Source organism: Mirounga leonina, unplaced genomic scaffold (genome assembly GCF_011800145.1).
Source record: "Mirounga leonina isolate KUSES-001 unplaced genomic scaffold, KU_Mleo_1.0 Mir_507, whole genome shotgun sequence".
Classification (NCBI taxonomy): Eukaryota; Metazoa; Chordata; class Mammalia; order Carnivora; family Phocidae; genus Mirounga; species Mirounga leonina.
This window is the reverse complement of record NW_023270789.1, coordinates 4,872,708-4,895,116: the sequence shown is the minus strand read 5'-3', so window position 1 is coordinate 4,895,116 and position 22,409 is coordinate 4,872,708. Positions and strand designations below refer to the sequence as shown.

Below are 22,409 nucleotides of genomic sequence, written 5' to 3'. Positions count from 1 at the left end.
TCTATCTATCTATCTATCTATCTATCTATCTATCTATCTATCTATCTCACATCTTCTTTATCCATTCATCTGTTGTTGGACATGTGGGGTCTTTCCATATTTGGACTATTGTGGACATTGCTGCTATAAACATTGGGGTGCATGTGCTCTTTTGATTCACTGTTTGTATCTTTGGATAAATACCTAGTAGTGCAATTGCTGGGTTGTAGGGTAGCTCTAATTTTAACTTTTTGAGGAACCTTCATACTATTTTCCAGAGTGGCTGCACCAGCTTGCATTCCCACCAACAGTGTAAGAGGGTTCCCCTTTCTCTGCATCCTTGCCAACATCTGTTGTTTCCTGACTTGTTCATTTTAGTTCTAGGCTTTACTATTAAAAATAAAACTCTTTTTCCAGTAGTCCATAAACTTTTTTCAATAAATAAAAAAATAAAATTTTAATTAGTCAAGCAGAACCAAAATTAATATTTTAATGTTTAGCAGATCACAGAGCTATGAAAATATTTAGAGCAGATTTAGAAGATAAAAACAAGTGCTATTGAAAGCCATTTTTTCCTACTCTTTAATTTCTTTCATGAAAAAGTCTAGTTTTTCTTCCTAATTCATCTTAATTTAGAACACTGAGATCTTGAAACTATTAGAATAGCGATTATGAGAATCAGTTATTAAGACAAGAACTGTGCTGGATTTTACATATATTAATTAAACTCTCCCAACAGTTTTGCTAGGAGGGTTTTATTATTTTTCTCCTACAAATGAGGAAACTAAGGTTTAAGGAGATTTAATGAATGGCCCATAAACAAGTGGTGAAAGCAGTATATGAAGCCTAATACCTAAGCTTGGTAAACTTTCAAAAGCCACCTTGATTATTACCAAGATTTATTGAGTTATTTGTAAAGAGCTGAGCAATAAGAAATTGGCAGAATTAATAATTTGGTGTATAGAGATATGAAAACTCAATATTCTTCCAGTTAAAGGATAAATATAAACATCTCATGTATAAATTCTGCTAAACTCTTTATTTTTCAAAAATCGTATTGTACTTTTATAAAATCATGCTGCCTTGATGATCATACTTTCAAATAGTCTACAAAAGTTTTATTTCCTTCAGTTCTAGTTCAGCATTCACTGATGAATAAATGAGAATTGGAGCAGAGAATGGCAAATACTTATGTCACTACAGCTGATGGTTACTGTCTTGCTGAACCAGTACAGTACTATGGTATGTAACAAAAAGCTACAGTATAACAGTTGATAAAACACTTTTTGTGTGACATTATGGTTAATTACAGAGGTTTTTTTTTTTTAAAGAAATTAACAAGTAAACCAAGGACTTTATTTTTTTTTTAAAGATTTATTTATTTACTTATTCATGAGAGACAGAGAGAGAGAGAGAGAGAAGCAGAGGGAGAAGCAGGTTCCCAAGGAGCAGGGAGCCCAATGCGGGACTCGATCCCAGGACCCTGGGATCATGACCTGAGCCGAAGGCAGACGCTTAACCATCTGAGCCACCCAGGCACCCTAAACCAAAGACTTTAAATTGTTCCCTACAAGAGGAATTAAAATAAGAAACTTAAAAATTATTCTCATACAAAAGAATATAATTAATTTCAAAAAAATCAGTAATACTAAAATGTTGTAAGCCAGAATCAAATGTAGAGAGGGAAAAGCATGATAGTCTAAAATTATATTTAATTTTTAAAATTTGAATTAACATGCAAATTAGAAGTTATTTTTAGGGGTTAGTTGAAGCTAGTTCACTTGCAATTTAGTAAATGTAGCTCATAGTAGCTATTCAATATACTTGAAATTTTCATCTTAATATAAGACTTTTATCAAAGGGAAAGAAATAGGAACAGAATGCAGGATACAATAGGAATTTTCTCCAAAAAGACTAAGGCTATAAGGTAAATTTAATTTAATTCTTAAATTTTAATTATTTTGGGTTTTTTTTGGAATTTTACTTATGTATTTATGTATTATTTTTATTTATTAAGTTTTTTAAAATTTAAATTCAATTAACATACAATGTATTATTGGTTTCAGAGGTAGAGGTCAGTGATTCATCAGTCTTATATAATACCCAGTGCTCATTACATCATGTGCCCTCTTAATGTTCATTATATAAATTTAATTTTAAATGCAGTTTTCTTTTAGAGTTAAGTTTAGGGTTAAGGTTAGGGTTAGGACCTGAATTCTAATTTCCATGCCAATGGAACATCAGCTAGTATTCTGCAGTCTTTTGACACTCATTCAAGAAAGGTCCTCTTTAAAAACACAGTTACATTGTTTTTACTGATAACCTTTCTTTTTATATTAGGCTGTCATTAGTATTTTCTCAACACTTAGCATTAGACTGAATAGTATAAGATTGCAAGAGATTTATGTAAGTTAATAAAAATTATACTGTTCACCAATCTTGGTGGTAGAATTTTGAGGTTAAAAGTACCTGATTCAGCATCAGGAAAAGTACAAATATTACTAGTTAGCGATATAGAGCAATTCAGTATTCCTGGGTCCTTTTGGAGCCAATTTTCTGGATTTAGATTTAGAAATTTTCCTGGAAGCAGAATGTAAGTTGGTGGCACGTGGGTGGCTCAGTCTGGTTAAGTGGCCGGCTCTTGATTTTGGCTCAGGCCATGATCTCAGGGTCCTGGAATCAAGTCGGGAGTCTGCCCAAGGATTCTCTCTCTCCTTCTCCATCTGCCCATCCCCCAGCTTGCGTGTGTGTGTGTGTGTGTGTGCGTTCTCTCTCTGAAATAAATAAATAAATCTTAAAAAAGAAAAAAGAAAGTAAGTTGGTGTTTGGGAGCTTCTGATAATTATAATAATGATATTCATTAAGCATCATTTTATATTTTATATATGCTTTTGCATACCATATTTTGTTTCATCCTTATAGTAACCTGGTAAACTAGGTGAATTTAATCCCCAGATAATTGCTAGTTAGAATTGTTAGTCAACAAAACACAAAAGAAACTAATAATTTAAATCAGGTCTACAAATGGCAAAGGAGAGTGTTAAGGTATATTTAATGAGGAGTTAAAACAAAAACATTTTTTTTTCTTGAAATAACCAGGTAAAATTGTACTTTAGTTTGATTTTTTTTGGAGGGCGGTGGGATAATGTATTAATTCATCTCTTTACTGACCTGATTGTACTGCAAACAATTGTACCCACACAAGGGAAATGCAAAAGATGGGAAAACCTTCTTTCCTTCCAAACTCTGGGAAATATGCATTTCTATTTAAGATGGGAGGCTGGATTGGTATGTAAGCCACAGACTTAGCAACAGACTGCCCTTTCTCCCAGCTCCTGAGCAACCTCTGCATACCACTGAGATGGCAGCACTTAATGATGCACTGCAATTCAGTTTACTGCCTGTTCCTCATGCTGGCCAGGAAGTCCCTGGGACGTAGTGGATATGTTGAACTAACTGTTGAGCATAAACTCTTTGATATTTAAAACAAGTACGGAATTTTGACTTTTTACCATTTGTTCTTTTTTATGTTGAAAACAACTAGATATTCTGCCAGAGCAAATCAACTATCAGCTGCATGGCACTGATTTTCAAGAATCAGCTTATTGCCAGTATTCTACTGTCCAGTTTCCAACAGCTCTACAGTCCCAATCTTTACAAAGTCATTTCAACACTTATAGCTTGGACCCACAGTTCAGTGGTGAAGAATGTGGATTTGGTTCCTATGAATTAAATAAACCCACTTATGTGGTTGACCATGATGCTAAAGATGGATACTCTGGAATAAAAAGGTCCAGATTCACTCGCTCTTCCATTCGGATTAAGCAACAGGAAGAACTCTGTGTAGTTTGTGGTGATAAAGCATCAGGATATCATTATAATGCACTTACCTGTGAAGGTTGTAAAGGTAAGGATAAAGTTAAAACAAAACTGAAGTCCTAGTGTTCACTGAAGAGTCGTGGAAGTTTCGGCATGTAAGAATACACAACTAGGGCGCCTGGGTGGCTCAATTGGTTAAGCGACTGCCTTCGGCTCAGGTCATGATCCTGGAGTCCCGAGATCGAGTCCCGCATCGGGCTACCTGCTCATCAGGGAGCCTGCTTTTCCCTCTGACCCTCCCCCCTCTCATTCACTCTCTCTCATTCTCGCTCTCTCAAATAAATAAATAAATAAATCTTTAAAAAAAAAAAAGAATTTGGGGCGCCTGGGTGGCTCAATTGGTTAAGCGACTGCCTTCGGCTCAGGTCATGATCCTGGAGTCCCAGGATCGAGTCCCGCATCGGGCTCCCTGCTCGGCAGGGAGTCTGCTTCTCCCTCTGACCCTCCCCCCTCTCATGCTCTCTGTCTCTCATTCTCTCTCTCCCAAATAAATAAATAAAATCTTTAAAAAAAAAAAGAATACACAACTAATGAATCGTTGAACACTACATCAAAAACTAATGATGTACTCTATGTTGGCTAATTTTTTTTTAAGATTTTATTTATTTTTCAGCAGAGAGAGAGAGACACACAGCGAGAGAGGGAACACAAGCAGAGGAAGTGAGAGAGGGAGAAGCAGGCTCCCAAGGAGCAGGGAGCCCGATGCGGGGCTCGATCCCAGGACCCTGGGATCCTGACCTGAGCCGAAGGCAGACGCTTGACGACTGAGCCACCCAGGCGCCCCTATGTTGGCTAATTGATCATAAAAAAAAAAAAAAAAGAATACTCTTACTTTTCGAAGTGTGAAAAATAAAACCGGGGAGAGCCATTGATACATTTAAAGGTGATCATCTGTGTCATAAAAGACATGAAAATGGAATGTAATAGTTTTGATTTAGTTTTTCATTTTTGATGAAAACTTTTGCCTTTAAATACAAAATTCAGTATTTATACAGCAGAAGGTTTCTGTGTTCTTAGATGAATCTGATATGGAATAGAAAATGATTTTTAGGGGGGCCTGAGTGGCTCAGTCAGTTGTGTGCTTGGCTCTTGGTTTCAGCTCAGGCTGTGATATCAGGTTTTGGGATCATGCCCCCAGGGGTGCTCTGCCCTTGGCTCAGAGTCTGTTTGTCCCTATCCTTCCCCCTCTGCCCCTTCCCCTCTACCTGAGCAGGGGGTCCTCCCTGCTCAGCACATGTGTACTCTCTCTCTCAAATAAATAAATAAAATCTTTTAAAAAGAAGAAAATGATTTTTAAAAATATCTGAATGTTAACTATTACATCTTCTCATGTGGTTGATATAATTCATGCATTAGAAGGGAATTTGAATTAAATGACTTCTATGATTCTTTTTAAATTTCTTTGAATGCTTTTTTGAAAATGGGAGGTTTGCAAGTGAAGATCATCATTGACAATAAAATTTTCAAAGAGTGAAATAGTCCTTGATGAAGTTTTAAGGTTTTGAAACACTTCTGCATTGTTTTTATTTACAAATGCAACATTGGAACAGAACCTGGAAATGATTAGGCCAATGCAGCTCTTGGTAAACATGTCTGTTAGAAGTTCAGGGTGAAGATTTACTGTCAGAATCTCACAACTCACCCCTAACAAAGAATAGCCAAATGAAGACTGTGGGAAATTAGGTACCATCTTTATGAATAGAATAGCTGGGCAAGTATTTGCTCATTCTTAAAATGCAGGGCCTTGATGTTAAAACTAGATGGAAGAAGGGGTGCCTGGTTGGCTCAGTTTAGCATCTACCTTCAGCTCAGGTCATGATCCCAGAGTCCTGGGATGGAGCCCAGCATCGGGCTCCCTGCTTAGCAGGGAGACTGATTTTCCCTCTCCTTCTGACCCTCACTCATGCTTGTTCTCTCTCTCTAGTAATCTCTCTCTCTCTCAAATAAATAAATAAATAAATAATCTTTAAAAAAACTAGATGGAAGATGAGGCATAGTTCTGGAAAACTTAAGCTGAGCTTTCTATTTCCTTCGATGAATCTAAATCACAAAACTCTCACTCTCAAGTGTGTCTACAGAAAAAAAGGGTATCACAGGTCTCTAAGAGGGGCATTGCCAAAGCATATCAACTTTACTGCTTGGAATGGATTAAGAGGAAGATAGTAGGGGTTATTGCATAGGAGTGGGGAACAAAAGAGGAAGTAGGAAGGGGGACTGCTATGCATGGATTTAAGAAGTGAAAGGGAAAATATAGACACCTCCCCCAAAACACACATACACATGCACATGCACACACACACACGCACATGCACACACACATACACCACGGCCTATTCAATTTTTCAGACCAAAAAAACCTAAAAACATTTTCTCACCTTTGGGAGTGCTCAAAAAGGAAGAAGGACAGAGGAGTAAGTTTCGAAGAATATCTCTTCCTATTTATGGGTTGAGGTGGAGATACGAGGAGAGAAGAGGTTTTCCTTACACTCTTACCAGAGCATATATTCTTTCAAGGGCACCTTGAGAGATGCTTCATGGAATCTTGATATTCTGTACAACATAGTTATAAAAATGCTTTTAGATGGTATATTATAACCATAATAAAATAAGAAGTTATTTTTTATATGTTATGTTAATCACCATACATTACATCATTAGTTTTTGATGTAGTGTTCCATGATTCATTGTTTGCATATAACACCCAGTGCTCCATTCAATACCTGCCCTCTTAAATACCCATCACCAGGCTAACCCATCCTCCCACCCCCCTCCCCTCTAGAACCCTCAGTTTGTTTCTCAGAGTCCATAGTCTCTCATGGTTCGTCTTCCCCTCCGATCCCCCCCCTTCATTCTTCCCCTCCTGCTATCTTCTTCCTTTTTTTTTTTTTTAACATATAATGTATTATTTGTTTCAGAGGTACAGATCTGTGATTCAACAGTCTTGCACACTTCACAGTGCTCACCATAGCACATACCCTCCCCAATGTCTATCACCCAGCCACCCCATCCCTCCCACCCTAGAAAGTTATCTTAATGTGATGGAACTATTTTGTTCAATTTCCACATGTGATTATTGAAAGGAACAACCTTGGATTAGAAGATATCAATCATAAGAGAATATAAATGTATATTAAACTAAATCTTATTGATGAAAAAAACATTTTATTGAAATAATTTAGTTATTTCAATTATTTAACTCTACTAGGAAGGTATATATTAATAAAAAAACTAAAAATAGTAAAATTTTAAAAGTACTTTTTTTGTCATTAGGTTTTTTTCGACGTAGCATCACCAAAAACGCAGTATATCGTTGCAAGAATGGTGGCCACTGTGAAATGGACATGTACATGCGTAGGAAATGTCAAGAGTGCAGACTGAAAAAGTGTAAGGCAGTAGGAATGTTGGCAGAATGTAAGTGTTATTGTGGACTTTGGGGGTTCTTTTTTTGAGGGGGATTTTAGTTTTTCTTACCTTATTGACAACATAATGCATTCCTCAAGTTATCATTTTGAGCATTAACGTATTTCTCTAGATTGAAGCTATTTCTCTAGCAACTGATAGATTAGGATGACTGGTAACCAACCTAGATATTGTTCCATAAACCCTGTTCTATACTATATTGCTCTAATTTTGGCAATATTCAATATGTTCTTCTTCATTGGAAATCCTTGTATTTTCATATGACTTAACCTTAATTTATATAATGTATCTATAAAAAGCAGAATTTTAAATTAGTAGTCCCCCTTCTTTGGTCTTGTATCTTTAGAAGCCTACATGATAACTAGGTATGTAGAGCCTACTAACAACTCATAGGTGTCAAAACCCAACTCAACAGGCAGAAGTACATAGGCTGTTTTGAGTTCCTTCTATGTTCACAGTGTTTTTAGCTTATACATTACATGAGGTCATGTAATCCTCAGAGTAGTACTAAGATTTTGGCATTATTTCCCCAATTCCTCCTATTTCCCAGGGCTCAAAATGTCATGGTGATTTCAAAATTCATTTTCTTAATAAGGTACTATTAATGTTTTCTTTTCATGTCTAATCTAGCCTTGTATAAACTCTTATTATCTTGCACTCTTACTGTTATATTAATTTCATGGCTATTTCTTCATTATCTCTTTTTAGTTCAGTCTACCTTCAACTGCTATGAATAATACTCTTCAATTTTTATTAAGTTACACTCCTGTTCAATAAACACCAATGCAATATTCTGTTTATATTATTCTGTTTATTTTAATAAAATCCAAACTCTTCAAAGTTCTTGACCGAAAGGATTCCTATTATTAAAAATTCCAGGGTTGGGGGCACCTGGCTGGCTGGCTCAGTTGGTGGAATGTGTGACTCTTGATCTCAGGGTTGTGAGTTTGAGCCCCATGTTGGGGATAGAGATTACTTAAAAATCTTAAAAAAAAAAATTCAGGGTTGGAATAGATCTTAAGGTTATCCTGTCCAACCAGCCTGAATCCTTTACTTTATCCCTGTCTGAGAATGCTCAGGCTGCCATAACAAAATACCACTGTCTTGTCTTACTAGGAAAAAATCGACTTAGCTCATTTAACAAAATCACAAAATATTTTCTTGACCTTATATAAAAATCAAAGAAAAAAGCTCATAGATAAGGTAGTTGAATTTCTATATCAATTGATATTCTATGTTGTTTCCAAGATATGATGTGGAAATTTCTCTAACATAAAAAGGTCTAAATTTATGTTTTGGAGATGCAATATTGGTTTTTAATTTATGCCTAGGATGACTATGTACTTTTAAGTAGAGGATGGTTATGGATGGAAAAGGAGAAAGTAATGTAGTAAATTTAAATGCTGTGTACATACTTGCCAAAAAAGGAAGGTTCTTTGTGAAAAGACAAGTCTATAATAATATATGTGTACAGTGTAAGACAATTTTCATTGAATCCTATAATGTTATTTGCCATTCCTAAAACATTTTATATGAATTTTGTAATATCACAGGTTTGCTCACAGAAATCCAATGCAAGTCAAAGAGACTTCGAAAGAACTTTAAACAGAAGAATAGTTTTTACTCTAACATCAAAATGGAAGAGGGAGGAGTAGACAACAAGCTTGTATCATCCACCACTAGATCTGGAAAAGTGGCAAGACTCTTAAAAAATTTCTTTTTTCTTTAATGATGACATGTCTTGCTTAATACAAATTCATTATAGTTTTCCCCCTGTGTTTTCTTATAGATTCAGGAGAGCATGGAACTAACTCAAGAGGAACATCAGCTCATTAATAACATTGTGGCTGCCCATCAAAAATATACAATTCCTTTAGAGGAAACAAAGAAATTTGTATGTGTTCATTAATGGCAAGAAATAATTTATAACTAATTATGTTAGAAAACAATAGCATAAACATGAAAGTTAAAAATTTAAACAGTTAGTTGAAAGAAATAAAATCTATTACTCTCATTTCTTTTTGTTGGCTAGCTGCAGAAGTATGCAAATCCTGAACTGAGCTTCTTGCGACTCTCAGAAACAGTGGTCCTACACCTACAGGGGTTAATGGATTTTACCAAGGGACTCCCAGGTAATCACTTTACCTTTGGAAAATAATTTCATACTACTTAATTTTTAAAAAGTTCCCTGTTTTAAAGGCAGGGGACATTTTAGGAAAACAAAACCCTGTATTTTTCCACCAAAGCTGCTTCCAAATGCAAAAACATGTTCATTTTGTCTACTTTAAACAATCAGGTGTGGGGGAGTGCCTGGATGTCTCAGTTGGTTAAGCACCGCACTCTTGATTTCAGCTCAGGTCATGATCTCAGGGGCATGAATTCTAGCCCCACATTTTGCTCTGTGCTGAGCACGGAGACTGCTTAAGATTCTCTCTCTCCCTTTCCCTCTGCCCCTTCCCCACCTCTCGTGTGCACTCTCTTCTTTCTCCCTCTCTAAAAACAAAAAAAACCAATCAGGTGATTGAAAATATTAATATTTAAAAATATTCAAATGACTCCAAAGACTTAGAGCAAGACACATAATATGGTTGATTCTAACTTTTAATGTTTTGAAATTGTTTTTTTATATAAAACATGAAATAAATAAAACTGCCTGTATAATATGAAAAAAATCAAGCTACAGTTGGCCAAAACTTACCTATTTATATGCACAGATAACTCATTGTAAAAATAAATTCTTTGAGGCTAAACTTTGTTTAATTTCCTCTTGTCATATGGAAGTATTATTATCCAGTTCTGATGAAAGGGCTCCAAAATATTACCATGTGGAATCAAGAATTTTGTTCATATTTGAAATTACAGATCGTGATTATCCTAAGGAAACATTTAGGATTCATATTATAACTAAATGAATAATTAAATCTTATACCTGAAAATTATCTTTTCATTACTGATTTCAAACAATTATGTGATCTTTTCTTCAAGGATTTGAAAATTTGACAACTGAGGACCAGACTGCATTATGCAAGGGATCAAAAACTGAAGTGATGTTCCTTCATGGGGCCCAACTTTACAGTCAGAAAGAATGTCTTTCATCAGCTTCTGAAGGTAAAAAAGGCCAACCAACTTAATCTTAATGTTAACAGTTACTATTAAGTACAGCAACAAATTATATAACATTATTTTTTATTATATTTTCACTTTACTAGTTAGTATAGGAATAAGTACTTCATAATAGCTTTTCCAATTCATTGGTCTAGCTTTTGCTTTTCTTTAAAAAAAACAAACAAACCTTTTTTAAAAATTATATGGCATCATGGAAAACATTTTTGCAGGGTTTTCTACACAATATTTATATAAAATCTGAACTATTAATCTCAGTTCATATTCCAGTAATAAAAATTATAAAGCTACCATTTGTTGGGAATATTTCCTGTCTAACAGATTAGAGAGATTGGATTTACTATCTGTATAAAGATTTTTTAAAAATCAGACTTTATATTTTTCCCTGTTGCTAGGTACCATGAGAGTATCAGATCATTCAGATCATTCACTGAATTGTCACAATCAGAGTGATAATAGAAGTGTTATTTATTCTATGGAAACATTTTGCAATGAAGACTGTCCTCCTACTACACTGACTGGTAATATTACATACAATACAAAATATTATATTGGGCGGAAAAAATTGGTCAGATATAATGTTTCATTATATTATTCTGCTTTGAGAAAAGTTGATAATGGCCATATGTTTGATTATACGCTATTGTCTGATGAAAATACATTTGATATTAATCTTTTTAGGTATTGCTGAAGAATTTATTACCACATTGTTTTACTTCTACAGAAGAATGAGTGAACTTAATATTACTAATACTGAATATGCTCTGCTTGCAGCAACAACTGTGTTTTTTTCAGGTAAAAACCATTCAGAAGAAAATATTTGGATTAAGATTGGCAATCAGATCATGATGTCTGTGGCTATTATATTATTCACTGATGCCAAATGTTAACAATTTTATTTTGACAAAATTTTTTCTTCGAGAGAATTCTCTTCAGCTTATGAACTTGCTGTAATTTCTTGCATCTTAAAAAAAAGCCTTCTTGACCTCTAATCCCTTTCAGCTATTTTCCCATTTCTCTGTTCTACTCTACAGAAAAAAAAATTTTTTGTCTGTACTCCTTCCTTCATTTATCTCATCTCATTTGCTCCTGAACCCACTGCAGTCAGAGTTTGTCCCCTTCTTTCCATTCTACCATAATTTGTCAAAGCTCTTCAGTAATCTGGCATTGCTGATTCCAGTTTTCAATTCTTAGTCCTCAGCTAAGCTCAATTCTTGACCCATCAGCTTCATCTGGCAGAGCAGATCACTCCTTCTCTCTTGGAAAACTTTCATCACTTGGCTTCTGTTGATCACTCCCTCCTTGTAGACACTCTTTTCCCCCACCTGATTTCCAGGACATCACACTCTCTTGATTTTCCTCCTCAGTGGCTGAGATTTCCATCTCCTTCGTTAATTCCTCCTCATCTCCCACACTGATAAATGTTAAGAGTGACCTAGGGCTCAGTTCTCTTTTCTTCTACACTTACTTCCTTTGAAATTTCATCCTCTCTCATGGCTTTAAACACCATCTACATGTTGACAAGTCCCAAAGTTATATAGCAACTTGGACTGTTCCCCTAGGCTCCACTAAATAGCCTACTCAAGATTTCAACTTGTAGTAGGTGTATCAAATTTAACATGTCCCAAGGTGAACTCCTGATCTCTCCCTTAATTCTTCTATATTCTTCCTCCATGTTTACTAAACGGCATCTCCATCCTTCAGGTTACACAAGCCAAAATTTGTGAAGTCATCCTTCACTACTTTCTTTCTCTTATACCCTATCAAATAGGCAACACCTCCTGTTGGCTCTAGCCTCAAAATATATCCAGAACTCAACCACTTCTTACTGTCTCTGTTCCTGCCACCCTAATTCAAACTAGTATCCTTTTTTGCTTTCCTGTTTCTGCCCTTGCCTCCCCAGAGTCTATTCTCTATATAGTAGCCAGAGTTGTTCTTTTGAAACGTAAGCTAGATCATTTCATTTCTCTGCTCATAATCCTTTCATGGTTTCCTGTTCTACACAGATTAAAGCCAAATTCTTTCTATTATTGCCTACTACTGTCCCTTTTGCTCACACCACCACAGCCACATTACTTTTGATACATATGTTACTTGAGAATGTCAAGCTGGCTCCTGCCACAGGTTGTCTTGTATTTGACAAATATGCTTGGAAAGCTCCCCAGGTAGTTACATGCCGCCCTCCTTCATCTCAGATCTCTGTTAGATGTCATCTTACCTCTGATTATCCTTTTAAAAATAGCTTCTGCCCTTCCACCCTGAATTCTTATTCTTTTCTGTTTTTCTCTATAACACTTATCATTGTCATATTATATTTTTATTTAAAATGTGTATATATCTCTTTTCTCACCCACTCCTCCCAAACTCAGGATATAAGCTTAAAGAGGGCAGGAAACTGTGTCTGTTATGTTCGCTGCTATATCTCCACCACAATGCCTGGATAAATAATTGCTGCCTAACCATTAAGAAATTCTTGGTTGGTTCTTATATTTTATAACTAGGTACTTAAGAAACTTGCCTTTTCCTTACTGTTGATCTTGAGGAAATTAATCTTTTTAAGTTTCAAGTAAGCTTGAAACTTGCTCTTATATTCTTACAACCACTTACTGACCCTTCTCTTCCTATTTGACTTTACTTCTCTACCTCATAGAGTACTATGAAGATTAAATAAGATATTGCTTGAAGTAAGTTACTTAGCATAATATCTTGCATATATTAAGGGTTCGGAAAATATTTGCTATTTTTATTATCTACAAACTGTATTGTTTTAAATTAATTATCTTCTACTACTTTCCAGTATTCATTAAGATATATATGATGATGTTTTTCAGATCGTCCACACCTTAAAAATAAGCAACATGTGGAAAATATACAAGAACCGATTTTACAAATTTTGTACAAATATTCAAAAATTTATCATCCAGAAGACCCACAGCATTTTGCTCGCCTCATAGGGAGGCTCACTGAACTGAGAACACTGAATCACAACTACTCAGAAATACTTAGCACTTGGAAAGCAAAGGACCCCAAATTGGCTAGTTTACTCTCAGAGAAATGGAATTTGTATTCACATTGTTGAAATTTAGAATGTTGTTGTGGTTTGCCTTAAAACTTTCTAATTCTAGATCGTTGACTCTATCATCATAGGATGACTGATTTGAAAAACAAACAGGATTGCTAGGTTACCAATATATCACCATAAAATGGACATCATCAGTGCTCATCAAATTTTGTGGGATATAGGATGAACCACTAGAGGGACATCTAGGATTCTTTTCAAGATTTGACTCTAAAGCAGCAATGACTATTGTTACTGCATGGTTCCTTCAAAAGGGAATAATGCTAAACAGAGTTCTTATCTGAAGAAACTCTACTTTTTTCCTTTAGTAGAAAAATGGAATGAAAATATACAGATTATAGACATGAGAAAGGCTATCTAGTGGAAACAATTGTAATTAGAATAAAGGTAGTTTGTGACCCTCATTAATTAGGCCAGATTGATGGATAAAGAACATTTTAAATTTATTCCTGTTATAGCATTTTATGAATTATTAAAGAGGAACAAAACTTTGTTCAACTCTTACCTTTTCTTAATGTTGTTAAAAAAAGAAATCTTTTTAAGTCCACATTTTAAAAAATCTGTGATGGCCAGATATTGAAAAAGTTTAAAATGACAAATCATTAAAATGTTTTAACATGCATTGGGAAATTTAGCACAATTTACTGCTCATTCTGGTAGACAATATTTTGACATTTTTGTCAATATGCCTTTTGTAGAAAAAATGAAGTTCTTAAAAACTGAAATCTTTCCACAAATATTTTAATCCTTCTAAAGATAGGAAGGTTATTTAGTAAGAATAAATTTCATGTGAAATGCATGAAATTGAGAAATTCTATGGTGGCACTATTGTTTTGAAAGACTGGGTGTAAGTAAATAAAATACTGTGAATTTAAGTTAATTTAATACTAGAAGTCGCATTTTGGTTTTCAAGAAAGAAAAAAAAGACTGTAGTTCAATTTTTTTAGTTATAAAACTTGAAAAAACTGGAATATTGAATTTATATCCTCAACTTCAAGAAGATCTTATTTAAATTCATTAATTATTGCCCCCACGGCGCATCTTGGGCATAAACCTGGAATCATCTCTTGGAGGGAATATTTTGTCTTTTTTAGGGTATCTAGACTGTTTCCTTAAAATGTAAAATGAAGGACTTAACCTGGATCAAAAATTTTTAAATTTTAGCAGTAACTCTTATGTCTCATAGGTTAACTTTATACAAAATTGGTTATTTAAAAATATTACTTAAGCCCTTTGGAAATCAATTATAGTACCTGGAGAAGTTTGACTACAAAGTCAAATGTGTTCAAAATGGAACTCGTTATCTTATTGCTCAAACCTAGGTGCTCAGTACCACAATATTTATCGTATTTTCTCGCCCCAGCTTGAAGCCAAGCAGTGAGACTTCTTTCACGGCTTACTATTAAAAAACAGCCATCAAATAACCCTATTAATTTTACTTCCTAAATATCTTTTACGTTTGATGCCTCTTCATCTCCATTGCCACTGTCACGGCTCAGCTCTTCACACCTTACCCAGCCTATTAAAACTGTCTCCCAAACTCCAGTCCGATATGCCCGCCTGAGCCGTTTGTCATAACGACAGATTTTCTTCCGAACTTGATCTTGCTTCCCTTTCTACTCAGACCTCTTCAAGATCCCCATCCATAAAGGCTAAAATCCACAAGCCTCTGGAAGGCCTCATATCTGCCGAATCTGCAGTCTCATCTCTTGCTGTTTTCCCACCTCTCCTCAACACACCGACGCCACACTACTTGGACTCTCTCTTGTACTCATCTCGCTCACAACCACAGGGCTTTCGCCTACCTTCCCTCAGTCAGGAATTCCCTTTCCCCACTGACTATGTAGCCCACTCTCTCTAGTCACTCTCTTATTCTCGAGGGAAGCCGTCAGAGAAGCCTAACACCTCTGTGTAGCCTCTCCTGACTCCCCAGGCCGCAGCAAGCGCCACTTCCCCTGTGTCCTAACCACCCTTTCAAAAGTACCACCTATAAATGATTACACCTGGCTATAATTATCTGCCCGTCTGTTTCTTCCCTAAGACTGAACTCTTGGACGACAGAAATGGATTTTTCACTCTCCGCTCCAATCTACCGCAGCACTTGCTAGTTTTCCTTGCATTCTCTGACAATAGCAGAAGCTTAAAGAACGTCTACGCGGAGGAGAAACAGAATCCCGCGAAGAATTGTTACCAACGTGAAGGAAAATCTCGCGAGAGTCGGAAGCCGGGCAAACTCTCGCGGCTGACGGTTATTTAGCCGTTAAACAGCCGTGCACCCCGCCTTTCCTGGCTGGCCGCTGAGGTGGAGCGATTCCCGCCTTTTCTGAGGTTCGGAGGCAGAAGCTCTAATTGATTCTTTTTGCTGTCCTAATAGACAGCAGGTAGCAGTTCGCGTGGGCACCGAGTCCATGGTTTCCCCCTGAATCTTGAAAGGTAAGGGCAGGTGTACTGAATTCCTTTCTTGACGACGGAACCCGGAGCTGGGCAATGGTTTGATTCGATTCCGCACCTGCAGCGCTTGGCCAGCGGCCCCACTCCAGCCCCCCACCCCCGAACACCTCCTCGGTAGCCGGTAGCCCTCTAAGAACTCACGGTACGTCTCGCGGCTGGGTGATGCAATTTACCAGGGCTGGTGGAGGTAGAGCTTTCTTTTCGGGCTGTCACAGTGATGATACCTCGGAGTTTCTGGCTTGTCTAGGTCGCCAGCGTGGCCATTGGTGGTGGTAGATGGTGGGAACAACGGCGGGGTGTTTTTACTTTGACCGCCCAGTGATGTGACGCTGCAGACTCAACAGTGTAGCAGAGGTTACTCCTGCTCCTTTACATAGCATTTGTTATACAGACATCGCCTTTTAAAATAAAGCATAAAGAGTGTATTAATGAAACAATATAAAAACACTTTTTCCCCCCTGCCTTCTGGGGCAATAGATAATTACAACTGGAAGAGAGAAAATGGAAAAGCAAAAGCCTTTTAAATTGTTTGTACCACCAAGATTAAGTAGCAGTCAAGTATCTGCAGTGAAACCTCAGAGTTTGGGAGGAGATTCTAATTTCTTCAAGGTAAATTTGCATATGAATCTTGATTTGACTATTCTTCAGGTAAGGAGACACCATGTACTTTCTTACTGGTGTTATTTTATAATTTTTTCCCCCAGCAAATGTGGCCTGGTTTACCCAAGAATTTTAAACAAATTTATTTAAAATTAAAAAAAAATTTTAAATCCAGTTTACTCAACAGTGTTATATTAGCTACAGGTGTACAATATAGTGATTTCATACTTCCATACATCGCCCAGTGCTTACCACGAGAAGGGCCCTCCTTAATCCCCTTCACCTATTTCACCCACCCTTCTCCCCTTTGGTAACCATCAGTTAGTTCTCTATAGTTAAGAGTATGTTTCTCGGTTTGTCTCTTCTTCCCCCCACCCCCATGATTGTTTATTTTATTTCTTTTTTTGTTTTGTTTTGTTTCTTAAATTTCACATAGGAGTGAAATCACATGGTATTTGTCTTTTTCTGACTGACTAATTTTACTTAGGATAATACACTCTAGCTCCATCCATGTCATTGCAAATGGCAAGATTTCATTCTTTTTTTATGGGTGAGTAATATCCCATGGTATATATACACCTCATCTCCTATAACCATTCATCAGTCGATGGACACTTGGGCTGCTTCCATAATTTGACTATTGTAAATAATGCTACAATAAACACAGGGGTCATACATCTTTTCAAATTAGTGTTGGGTAAATACCCAGTAGTGGAGTTGCTGGATCGTAGGGGAGTTCTATTTTTAATTTTTTCAGGAACTCTATACTGTTTTCCAGAGTGGCTGCACCAGTTTGCATTCCCACCAGCAGTTCATGAGAGATCCTTTTTCTCCACATCCTTGTCAATACTTGTTTCTTGTGTTTTTCATTTTAGCCATTCTGACAGGTGTGAGGTGATATCTCATTGTGGTTTTAATTTGCATTTCCCTGATGATGAGTGATGTTGAGCATCTTTTCATGTGTGTGTTGGCCATCTGGATATCTTCTTTGGATAAATGTCTATTCTTGTCTTCTCATTTTTCAATTGAATTATTTGTGTTTTGGGTGTTGAATTTTATAAATTCTTTATATATTTTGGATACTAACCCTTTATTGGATATGTCCTTTGCAAGTATCTTCTCTCATTCAGTAGGTTGTTTTTAGTTTTGTTGATTGTTTCCTTCACTGTGCAGAAGTTTTTATCTTGAGGAAGTCCCAATAGTTCATTTTTGCTTTTGTTTCCCTTGACTCAGGAGACCTATCTAGAAAAATGTGGTTATGGCCGATGTCAGAGAAATTACTGCCTGTGCTTTCTTCCAGGATTTTTATTGCCCAAGAATTTTGAATAGTATTGCCTCGAATGAATAAGGAGCATACTTAATGTTTGTGAGCATCGTTCATTTAAAAAAATAATCACCGCCTCTGTAGAACTCTGGATACATAATGAGTCCTGCTTATTTGAATCCTCCCTCTGTCCTTAAATGACTTGAGGCAATTTGTAAGACATATACAATGAAATAGCAAGATACAAAAACATATTAAGAGAATATTAGGGTCAAGGAAAAAATAAGAAAATTTGGACAAATATGTTACCATACTGGTAAAAATTAGTGTCTGACTAAGCTTAAAATTTGGCTTTGAGCCTCCTGGTTGCCAGGATAAAAAGAGAAATTCACTTATATAACAGAGTTCTTATCAGAAAGGAGGAATTATACCAAGTTTCTTAGTTTAAACAGCTTTTACTGCTAAATTATTTTTAAAATTTCTCTGTGGAAGTTTATATTGGAGATGGAATGAAGCAATGAATATTTCAATTTTACATGCTGTAGAAAAATTCCTATGGTCTGTATAGCTAAGAGTATAATATTAAAATGCTATTCAGTGAAGACAACTCTCAGTTTTATTAAGGGAAAGATCATAATGAAATTGAAGAAAACTAATATATTAAGCTACTAATTAAAATTACAATTTTTCTTGAATACTTACAAAGCATATATTTTTTGCTTTTTTACATAACAAAAACCACTTGATATTTTAAATATTATATATACCTTAAAGGATTTACAATTGAAGTCACTTCTTTAAGCAGATGCATGTTACATATATAATTACATATTACACTGCTAGTTATCAGAGTGGTTTGGAACAGTATGTTTAAGAACTTCTTTGTGTTTCTAGAGTTTCAACAAATATATTGAAGATGATTTTAGTTTTCCATTTGCAATGACTAATCTCTCCAAAAATGGGGAAAACATTGATTCAGGTAAGAGACTGGAAAAGCAATGTATCACTATATATAGAAGTACTTTTTACATACACATTGCTAGATATTGAAAATATAAGTGTTATATTGAGAGCCATGACATTAAAGTTAGATATAATACTTAATATAAAAAAATAAGATGTTGGCATATTTAATACCAGTTGTCTTTTATCTTGCAGATCCTGCTTTACAAAAAGTTAAGTTTTTGCCCATGCTTGAACAGGTCAGTTAAGTATAGGGTACATAGATATAATCTGCTTAGGTATTGAGTTGCTTGTTTGATAAAGGAAAAAAATTCTTGTTGGATTATTAGTCGTCAGTACTTAATTGCTACTATTTGGAAACTCTCATCAGAAGTATTTTCTTACAGGAAACACTTACTCATTTTTTTTAGGTTGATAATTCTGACAGTTGTCCCTACCAGGAAGGACTAAAAGACTCTGATTTTGAGGTCAGAAGATTTCCCATCTATATTAAATTTCTTGTAATTGGAGTATCATTTATTATTGTTTGATTATCTCTTCCTTTTTGAAGCTTCTAAAGGATTGAAATTTGGTTAATGTTTTAAGTTCTATCCTTTATTTTTTATTTTTTAAAAAGATTTTATTTATTATTTGACACAGAGAGAGAACCCAGCAGGGGGAGCAGCAAAGGGAGAGGGAGAGGGAGAAGCATGTGGGGCTGATGTGGGGCTTGATCCCAGGACCCTGGGATCGCTTAACGACTGAGCCACCCAGGTGCCCAAGTTCTATTCTTTAAAACCATTTTTCCCCCTTTGTTTTTCTTTTAAAGTTGCTGAAACACTAGGCTTCTGCATTTTCCTGGGTTATGCAAGCATCCATTCTTTCGGGGCAATTTAATTTTAAACTACAGAGAGCAAGAATAGAAGAGGGAATGTGGATACAATATGTGAAAAGGCTGAGACTCAAACCACTATTTTACAAACAATCCTTTAATTAATAAGTATGATTGTTTGGCTCATTTGCTGTCTAAAGAATTTATATAACTTGCGGTACTTTTTATTTTGGTTATAAAAAATCATTCTTACTTATGGCACGTAGATGTCTTGAAAACAAAAAAGAGGCACGCCTTGGCGGCTCAGTCAGTTAAGGGTCTGCCTTTGGCTCAGGTCATGATCTCAGGGTCCTGGGATGGAGCCTCACATCACATCAGGCTCCCTGCTCAGTGGGGAATTTGCTTCTCCCTCTGCCCCTCCTCCCCCTTGTGCTAGCTTGCGCTCTCTCTCTCCCAAAAAACAAAACAGAAATTCTAGGGCACCTGGCTGGCTCAGTTGGTAGAGCATGAGACTCTTGAGTTCAAGACCCATTTTGGGCATGAGTCTACTTAAAAAAAAAAAAAAAAAAAAAAAATTCCATGGCTTGATAAAGTGCTGTATGTCTGTTGCAGTGATTATAAATGTATCACAGAATTTAAAAATATGGAACTTATGTATTTTGATAACAAAGAGCTATCAGCAAGCAGAAATTTGTGATTTTAAAAAATATAAACTGGCATTTACCTTATAATGTTGAAATCGATAATGCAGAAAATCCAGGTAAAAGCTAAATAAAACTTCAGAATAAATGAAAGCTAGATCTTGTGTTAACAATTTTTTGTCATTATATTTTAAAATTCATGTCCTTTAGGTAATCTTCAAACTGTATAACCAAAATGTTTCAAGGCCATTGTAAAAATTTATAGATATCATGTAGAGTGACTTATTTTAGCTTTTAACCAGTCAGATTCTCTCATTGACTAAACTATTTCCAATATCTGGCTTAGGTATATTTTCAAGGTATTAGATTTTATTCAGTAGGGTTTAACTTAGTCAAGTGACCAGTAACTTTAGTGAAGTAGCTAATACTGCTAATAACTTTTAAAGAGTTAATGTAGTTTTCAGGATGCTATTAGGGCATAAATTGAGGCGAGACTTGTTCTCAACTATTAAGATACTATATTACTCATAGATATTTTAAATAGGCAGCTGTAGCTTTTAATTGTTCAAAATTTTAGTCTAACCACTCTTTGAAACCTATTTATCTCAACAGAATTCAGAGCCAATGAGCAGACTATATTCAAAACTGTATAAGGAGGCTGAAAAGATCAAGAAGTGGAAAGTGAATGTAGAATCTGAATTGAAGCAGAAAGAAAATAAGTTGCAAGAAAATAGAAAGATAATTGAAGCACAGCGGAAAGCCATTCAGGAACTACAGGTATAATGAGATTTGGAATTGAAAATGTAGTGTAGCAGATTTTATCATACTACTTTTAAAATAGAGTTTTTCAGTGATGTGGATTTTAAGGACAGTGGTTTTTGAATTTTTACTGATACTGTGTTTCAACTTTAGGATGAGAACAGAGGACAAGTTGCACAAAGCTTAGTGTAAATGACTAGGGAAATAAATTACTTTAGATAAAGATTGATTTAATGATTCTAATTATAAACTTTTAATTTTTATTAATTCCTATTACTGATGATGTTTCATATAAATGTCTTTTATTAATTAGAATATGACATTTATGGATTTTATATTTGGAACTATTTAGCTTCAGTTTTGTGGCCGAGTGAAAGAAAGATGTTGAGAAAATGAAACATTGGGTTAGGACAAAGATAAAACATTTAAAAATGCTTAGGGAAGATAATATTACATTAAAATATTGTTGGATACTTTTTGGATATGATTCAGCAAACTTGATTTTAGATCTATGAAAGTGAGATCCATATTTTTATGGGAAATCCATAAGCTAATAACTTTGACACAAAAGTTTTGTGTGTGCAAAGAATTCTTATACTTCTTAGTTAGCAAAGAAATGCTGCTTAATGATTGTACTCTTTATTTTGTTAAGCAAAATGTGATGAACTGTTCTTTTTGTTTTGTAAATTAGTTTGAAAATGAAAAAGTAAGTTTGAAATTAGAAGAAGGAATTCAAGAAAATAAAGATTTAATAAAAGAGTAAGTAATAATTTAATGAATTTGTTCTTTCTAAATTTATTCCAGATTTATTAAAATGATTTCCAGAAATTTATTGAACTTAGTATTCTGTTATGTAATATTAACTTATATATAGAATTCTACCTGGGTACTGTGGAAGAAGGAAGAAATACTTATTTTATGTTCTTGTATTTGGCAAACAGTGGTCACTGACTAATAATTTCTCACTTTTTAAAATGTCAGGCAGGAGAAAAACCATTATTTGGTATCAATAGGTATCTGATAAAAAATCCTGTATCTACAACTGCCTATGTATATTGTTTACCTTTCTGTTTGTTGCAACATTTTAGGTGCAGCATTTGTAAAATAGTGCTCAATTTAGTTACAAGGTAATTCTTACTCTCAAATTCCTGTTTTTGTCAGTGGCCTAATGATTCTTCCATTAATGTTAGCTTAAAATTTTAGTGTCCTCTTTAGCTTTTCCTTTCCTTTGTTCTAGGCAATAGCTAAGCCTTATTTTATACCCTGATTACCTCATTCAGATTATATCATGTAGAATTTAATAGAAAAATGTAGTTGTTTATTTCATCTGCCAAGTAAATATTGAATAGTTAGAATGTAATGTATGGGTCCCTGAAGAGTGCAAAATTTATTTATTCCTACATGTTTAAGTTAAACATCATGGCTTTAGAAGACCTATCA

At 35.2% G+C, this 22,409-nt stretch overlaps 2 protein-coding genes across 2 annotated transcripts in view; both read left to right on the top strand.

Moving 5' to 3' along the window:
* Positions 1-1,157: 1,157 nt before the first annotated feature.
* Positions 1,158-13,480, top strand: LOC118000518 (bile acid receptor-like). Its single transcript, XM_034990278.1, has 10 exons — positions 1,158-1,221; positions 3,524-3,886; positions 7,129-7,269; positions 8,832-8,974; positions 9,068-9,172; positions 9,311-9,410; positions 10,264-10,386; positions 10,797-10,922; positions 11,083-11,196; positions 13,233-13,480. The coding sequence occupies exons 1-10, from the start codon at positions 1,158-1,160 to the stop codon at positions 13,478-13,480; spliced, it is 1,527 nt and encodes a 508-aa protein (XP_034846169.1).
* Positions 13,481-15,948: 2,468 nt separating this feature from the next.
* SYCP1 (synaptonemal complex protein 1) overlaps positions 15,949-22,409 on the top strand; it is a 141,975-nt gene continuing 135,514 nt past the window's right edge. Inside the window, exons 1-7 of the mRNA XM_034990227.1 lie at positions 15,949-16,073; positions 16,409-16,540; positions 18,690-18,774; positions 18,954-18,997; positions 19,169-19,225; positions 20,823-20,987; positions 21,661-21,728. Of these exons, the coding sequence (XP_034846118.1) occupies positions 16,433-16,540; positions 18,690-18,774; positions 18,954-18,997; positions 19,169-19,225; positions 20,823-20,987; positions 21,661-21,728 (527 nt within the window). The 5' untranslated portion in view covers positions 15,949-16,073; positions 16,409-16,432. The remainder of the gene's footprint in view (positions 16,074-16,408; positions 16,541-18,689; positions 18,775-18,953; positions 18,998-19,168; positions 19,226-20,822; positions 20,988-21,660; positions 21,729-22,409) is intronic.

Coding starts and splice junctions, on each gene's coding strand:
- LOC118000518 (XM_034990278.1), top strand. CDS start 1,158: ATGGCAAATACTTATGTCACTACAGCTGATGGTTACTGTCTTGCTGAA. Junction 10,387..10,796: donor TCTTTCATCAGCTTCTGAAG/GTAAAAAAGGCC, acceptor CCCTGTTGCTAG/GTACCATGAGAGTATCAGAT. Junction 10,923..11,082: donor TCCTCCTACTACACTGACTG/GTAATATTACAT, acceptor TAATCTTTTTAG/GTATTGCTGAAGAATTTATT.